Source organism: Drosophila melanogaster, chromosome 2L (assembly GCF_000001215.4).
Source record: "Drosophila melanogaster chromosome 2L".
NCBI lineage: Eukaryota > Metazoa > Arthropoda > Insecta > Diptera > Drosophilidae > Drosophila > Drosophila melanogaster.
Window position 1 is genome coordinate 1437808 of NT_033779.5, and position 7201 is coordinate 1445008.

Consider the following 7201-nt stretch of genomic DNA (forward strand, 5'->3'; position numbering starts at 1 on the left):
GATTAAAGGGAATATCAAAATATATATTCCGAGCCAAGTACCCCAGCTTCACAGTTTTCATCGTTTATTCAAAGGGTATTCCTGAGTCTAGACAGGGCTTCGTTTTCCACTTGTTTCCCCGCTGTCTGCGGCAGTTTCTCAAACTGCTGTTAGCATAAATTTCAAAATTAAAATCGCAACGAGGCGACATATGTATGCAGGCGGAAAAGGGGTGGTGGTCCTGTTTTTTCCAGGAGGGGGTGGTTGACAGAGGAGGCGGGGATGCTGGGTCCGCTTTCGAAAAGTAATTATTTCAAGCAAATGCAAGGCGCCAGGGGTTTAGTTACCCCTTCACTTCTGAATGTTTCTGTTTTTTTTTCAGCAGCTGTCGCTTTGGACGGACATTTCGCTGGAACTCTTTCTAGTGGGCCGCAGTTCTCACCTTTTTCAGTTGCTTGTTTACATGGACAATAATTACAGAATTTACGTTGCATTGTAATTGTTAGAATAAATCAATGTCAACTGGAATTCATCTCGCTCCAACCCCCTGTCACTGACTTTTCCGACTGCAACCCCTTGAAAATGTGAAAATCGCCTCCTGCTGGCGTTTGTTTCGATTTAATTGCTTGTTAAAGTTGAATTGTGCTGCGATTGCACGTTGCACTTTGGCATTTGCAGGACTTAATGATGCAGGAATTTGCTGACTTTGCCGGGGCAAAAAGATTGGAGTAGAGTGAAAAGTCGCTTTGACTTCGCCCGGCGCTTTTGCAGCAGACAATTGCTGGCGGCATATGAGTGCAACAAATTACTGAAATCATCGAAGAAAATCCCCATTTTGGGGAAAACATTTTGCATTACGCTCGGACAAAAGCGGCCCAAATGGGGCTTCATTAAATGTTGGACTCGAGCCGAGAGCAAGACCAAATTGCACTCAGAGAAATGATGATGCCCCACTCTGCCAACTCAGCCCAATTGTAAAATGTTTGCCATCATTTGGCCAGGCAAAAAGAGACGAAATAAAAAGAGTGGAATCCAGGGACAGACATTTGAAGTATTAAATAATTTGGCGCCATTGTGTTCACACCACACGACCAGAACGGAAAATCCATGGAAATCCTGCCATGTTTATATGTGCATTCTGTGCTGCTGAATTTTCAAATTATTTCTTCATTTTCTGTGCATATTTGTGCACAAATAAAAAAAAACCAACAGCTGACACAGAAGAAGAAAAAGGCGGAGTAGCAAGTGGAAAATGGCACAAGGCATTGTCGTTCTGACTTCCGTGGCATCCTTAGATAAGGATGTACTAAATTTATCGAAAGGGTATTTCAGTTCTTAAGTGAGACACATATTTGCCATTAAGAGGGCCCAATAAAACTTACACTTGTTTAAAATCACTATAAATATACGATGTGCATACCTTTAGGCAGCTTCTTTCAATTATTTCAAGAAAATGGTTTATAAAAAGAAAGACCATCTACACTTCGCCAATGACTTTTGACTTCTGGTTAGCGCTTCTTAGTTTTGTGTTTTCCGTTGTCATTATGTAGTTGTCTGCATTATTTGCCGTTTGATTCTTACAATTTGAGAGCCATGTCGGGATGTTTGCATGCGATGACAAAAGGATGATGATAATAATGATGCTGCTGCCGAGCTCCTTTGGCATGTTTTTATTTCTAGCATGCATTCAGCCCTTGTCGCCGAGAATAAACATCGTAATTGCGAGTTTGTGTGGGCGACACAGCATCAACATGAACTGGGAACACCACTGAACTGAAATACCAGATGAACCAGCACAACTGCCCCACCACAGGAAGATGAAAAATGCATCTAAGTCGGCGACAAATAGTCCCAAATGGCGCAGAATTCTCGGCCATCGAAGTCGGGATGCCCAGAAAAGAGGCCCATTTAACCAGGCGGTCTATCCCATCCGCTGCATCCATATCTGCGTACATGGATATCCATCATAAATGTCAGCTGCTTTACGATCGGTTGCCCTTTGACTGCTCCGCTCCGCTGTTTCTGCTCTCTGGATGTGGTGAGGCGCTTCAAAGAAGGCCGGAAAGGCATAGGCCTGGTGCATGCAACTTATACAAACACTGGGAACTTCGACTCTGAACACCGAATCCGGGAACTACGGCAGAACACGCACACAACAATAAAATTTATAGCATACCGTGTATTAAACGGCACGCGGCTCATTCCCGGAACACATGTTGCATCTCTCCATTCAGCCATCTCATGTTTGCAGGGGGGGACCAAAAGCAGGGCGCACAGTGGGTTGAAATCATATGAAAAGGGAATGGCCACATAGTTGAGATACTAAAGTATCTATCCAGCTATAATCGTTAGATTAACTCGATTCAATCGAAAACTGTAAGATTGATGTGATAAGGAGGAATATTCAAAGTAGTCCCACCTTCAAATTCCCATCCACATCCATTAAGGATAATGACTGTTTTGCCTCTATGGCTTGTATACGACACCATATAGCTGAATTGCAGCAATCTCAACTCTTTTTCAGCATGTAAACTAATTAATTGCCTGTTAGTCGGGGGACACTGTAACGAGGGGCCTTGTATGGCGACATGTAGCGAGCTTTGTTTACTTCATAATTTGTTTTTGCGTTGTTGTATTCATCTTTTCAGTGTTCAGTTTTTTCGACCACAGAAAAACCTTTCGTTTTTATTTTCCAGCTTATTTTTTGTCTTTTAGTTGGCACCGCTCGTTTTACGAGCCTATCTGCCAGATTGTTTGGGTCACATTTTATTTTTGCTATTCTTCTTCCGCCGGCATCGCTTGTCATTTCCACCAACCAACTGCAGTGGAGGAAAAATAAACACTGTTTTTGCTCCGCCTTGGCTGGGCAATTAAACTGCAGTTTGGTTGTTAAACATTTATGCCATGCTCTCGACTCTTTGACTTGACTTGAGTTGGCTTTCGGGCTGAGTGATTTGTAGCTAGGTGTAGGGGCGGACTGCGGTGTGGGGGCGTGGCCGGGAGAAGAATGCCACAACTTTGTTGTTCGGACGGCGGTCGGCCAGTGATCAAGTTGTCAAACATTTTTACCCCCGCCAATTTGCACGGCACTCCAAAGATTGAAAATTGCATGTACCAATTCCATTCGCATTGTTTGCGAATATCCTTTGGCTTCCTGGGGGGGGTGGAAAATCAGGATACATGGCCAGAGACAGCTGGCCACCAAAGCGGACATCCGGCTAATGCGATCCCGTTCCATTTCTGGTTCCGGTCCTCACGCTTGCGCACCACTTTTGCAACATTTTCGCTCGAGTGGCGCGATGCCTCAAAAGTGTTCCCAAAGTGAACTGCAGTCGCATGTCCAGAGCCCCTATTTCACATGGATTACACGAAATAATGGCGCATAAATCCGGCAACAGCAAATGCAATTCAATGGCCACTGATTGCCGGCTTTCCACATTTTCGCTGGCCAAGGGTCCTCGGGAAAAGTGCCCGCTGGGAGGGGGAAAAGGGGGTGGAAATCGAGTGGCCAGGGGATGACAATGACAATGGAGTGCCACATAGGTGATCATGGATGCGTAATTGTTTATTGGTTTTGCGTTAAGAATTTGTTTTGAAGAAACTCTGATTGTTTTTCACAATATGGGTTGGGGTAGATACTTTTGGGTGAGAACGGTGGCTGAACATTAATGTTGCAATTGTTTCCAGTTGCTATTACTAATTGAAAATAATTCTACTGTTAACGTTATGCCTTTAGCCGAAGCCATACAAAGTCTGAAGTATAAATATCATAGAAAAGCATAAGTTTGCCGACTAAGTGCCACTGCAGCAGGCTAATTTGTGAATTTAATTTGGTTTATTGCCGCATAGACAGTGCAGGATGCCAAAAAAAAAAAACAGCTAAAGCTGAAAAGCCAGGAAAAATGAGGAAGGCAGCCGCAGACAGGCGAAAGGATTTGCGAGACTGTGGCGTTTTTTCGCTTGCCAGGAAAATGCTGCAGCTGCTTTGAAGAGCCGCCAAACCCAGAGTCTAACCCTCCGTTCCCCGAACTTCTCCCCCTTCGAGCATGCGACACTTTCCACTGAAATTCAAGAGGTTGCCGCATGTTGCAGAAAATGTCGCAGAAATAAAGCCAAGGTCGCGTGTGGCACGTGATGGGAAAACTGAGCGCACACGTCGATCGGATCACAACATAATCCGGCCCAGAACCATGGTTATCACTTTGGTAAATATCTAGTACGCTCCCTCCTCGGCTCGAATATCAATCAATTGGCTGGCAGTGACATTCGAGTCCCGGTGTCGGGCTCTAATCACCCGAAAGATTCTCAACACATTTTGCAAATTGCCTCCAGTTCTCGAGTTGTGGGAATCGAACAAGGGACGGGATTCATCCAGAGGGTTACTTGAAGTGCGGGCCTCGAAATCGAAATTGGAATCGGAATGGGGAAATATTACAATTTCACTCTCTATTATTCTTTGTTCTGCGCCCAGACTTGTGAAGGTTATCAGGCTGCGAGATAAGCAACTGCACTTTGAAATAATAAAAAAAAAGAAAATTAAACCTCATATTCTTTCGAAATGCTTAGCGGCTCATGTTTCAACTTTCGGGGTACATCTAGCATCAAATTCCAATTGAAATGAACCATTAAAAACCCGAAGCAAAATTGAAGTATAAACAAAGAGTGATTAATGCTGATAAGCAACTAAGGTTGCCTATCATTTGGGAAAGTATATGGTGAAATAACTAAAGAGCTCCATAAAAATTATTACAGCCTACATATGTGTAGATAGGCAAATGCTAAAGATGTTTACAATTTCTTGACAACTGAACTCGCCAATCCCTTGGAAATTAAGTCACAAAACTTATAATTAGATCTTATAATCATTTCATTTACACATGTGTAGTCAATAGTCCACATTGATTGTGAACAACATTCAGCGGTGCAAAAATTACAATTTAGTTCAGTTCTCAGAGCCGTAAACAACAGATCAAGTCTGATTTCAGCGCAAAATCATAATAATGAGGAAATATATAGAACTTTTCGCTTTTTTGTTGATTCTAAAAACGAGTTTGTGTTCCAATGAAAGATTGGAAAGTATTATCGATGGTTATGGCCAACTGATTGAATCAAAGGAACAAGAACTGCTATTGCTGGAGTCTCAGATCAACGACTTGTTAAAGAAGTTAGATGAAATTAAGATCAATAGTGTGAATATCTTGGAGTTGGACGAACTAAGAAAAAGCCTAACAGAAAATAAGGAACAACTCAAGGCATGTGAAAGCAAATACCAGAATCAGCCGAGCTCCCCAGGATTCTGGAACACAATGAAGGAAGTCATAAAACCAAAACTAGAGGAAAAACTAAAATCTTTGAGTACAAAAAATGTCGAAGCCAATGCAAAATCTATGAGTGCCAAAAGTGAGGAAACCAATGAAACCAGCACATGGGATAACATTATGAATAATTGGAAAGATATTCCCCGCCAGATAATCGTTTATTTTTCAGATAACTGATAACTATTTAAATAAAAGGCCACATTCAAATATTCCATCCCAGTTAGTTTTTATGAATTTTTTTTTTTTAATAATATTTAACCATTGGAACACCTACCTACCAGTTGATGAATTGACCGATTTCCCTGGCGAAGAGCAAGACAAACGATTGCTTATCTAATGTCCGGCTGGTTTATGGACCGAATCGCATCATCGTAAACGTTATTTCCAGATTTCGACCAGCAGCAATCAAAACAAAGCCATCCGAGAGCCAAACGAGAAGATGCCCATATATCGTCTAAAGGAACGGGCGGTCGCAGTTCTATGCAATTAGAGACAGCGCCCTGATAGATAAAAACCGAAGGAAAAGTCCCAGAGATGCGCTCGAACTGTAACAAATATAAATAACAAAGAAAAAACGTATTTTGTTGGTTTTTTCAGTTTTTTATGGGCTGGTCCATAAAAACCACACACATAACGCGGCGACCAGCGCCTCTGGATTCAATCGAGATGATACCATCATATCCAGCCAGGGAGACACTTGGCGACTCTGACGACGTGTGGTCCAGGCCAAGTGAGGAATCGGAGCTGCGTCTGTGCGGGGAAAATGGAAATGGGAATACCAATCCGAATTGGAGTCAAGCCCCGGCTCCGAATTATGAAACACTTTCCGCATTTAGTTGGTTGTGGGGGGGGGGGAGGGAAACTCCGGCGAGAGGAAAAAGTCGTGCAATAAATAAAACACTTCAAAAGTGCACTTAAGATAACAACGGAAAAAGCCAAGAGGCTGGGGAAAATGAGACCGAAGACAAAAGAAGAGCCCCCAGAAGTGTGAGATGAGATGAGATGGGATACGTCTCAAAGTCTGGGTAATATGTGGGTCATCTCAAAGTCGACAATTTCGCCTGCGGCTTGCATTTCAGTCTATATGGAAAGAATCTTCTATGGGTTCAAAAAACTTCAAGTTCCTATATGGGTTGGTTATTAAAAAGCAGGCAAAATTGAACTTCAGAATTTAAGAGCGATGGTACACACGGGTTTGCATCCGTCAAAAGGCATGAGCATCATTTCAATTGCCTTCTGACTTGGCCAGTCCAAAATTGCTACTAAACATTAATCAAACTCCCATTTAGACCTCCCCATGACGACCCGAACAAATGCAGACATCAGCAGCCCCAGTTTCAATGTCAGACAGAATCAATAAATTGCAGAAAGGCTGTCATTGTTTTCGGGAGATACCACCGATGGTATTACTTCCAGGTGATTTGCTGTGTGTGTCCATGCCTTACACTCCACTGAACTCCACTCGATCCTTTTGCATGCCGGTCGGGCCCGAAACAGGAGCATATTTTCCACGTGCACTCAACCCAGAGTGCCATTCCCAATCGAACCTGAACCGAGTCCCTATCCCAAAAATTATGCCGTGCGCACTTACGCCTGAATGGATTTTTCACACGTTCTCGGACATCCTGGGTCCTGGATTTGGCAATCGGCCCGGTACATATGCTCCGCTTTTGGGTGCGCACAGCTGGAGGAGAAGGGCGTCCGTATCCCCAAAATAGCTGTCAATTGGGCAATGCCAAAAGTTCCTGCGAGCCACCTCCACCCCTGCCCACCAATGGGTTCACACAAATCGAGGCAGGCATAATTTATAATTTAATGAGTTAAAGTTGAATGCAGCACGGCATTTAACCCACCATCATTAGCAGGGGCGCGGAGAACGGCGGTGGTCAAATGGGTTAAGGAAG

General features: G+C 43.4%; 1 protein-coding gene across 2 annotated transcripts; it reads left to right on the forward strand.

The window, feature by feature from the left end:
* The first annotated feature begins 4819 nt into the window (after positions 1-4819).
* On the forward strand, positions 4820-6025 carry CG43402 (uncharacterized protein). 2 transcript variants are annotated; one of them, NM_001298634.1, is made up of 1 exon: positions 4820-6025. In NM_001298634.1, exon 1 carries the CDS (start codon positions 4980-4982, stop codon positions 5472-5474), a length of 495 nt encoding a protein of 164 aa, NP_001285563.1. In that variant the 5' UTR covers positions 4820-4979; the 3' UTR covers positions 5475-6025. The 2 variants fall into 2 exon arrangements, with proteins under 2 accessions (NP_001285563.1, NP_001245838.1); NM_001258909.1 differs by having other exon boundaries at positions 4919-5509.
* The last annotated feature ends 1176 nt before the right edge of the window (positions 6026-7201 follow it).

Excerpts from the sequence above, each read along its gene's own strand:
- CG43402 (NM_001298634.1), top strand. The coding sequence starts at position 4,980 with ATGAGGAAATATATAGAACTTTTCGCTTTTTTGTTGATTCTAAAAACG.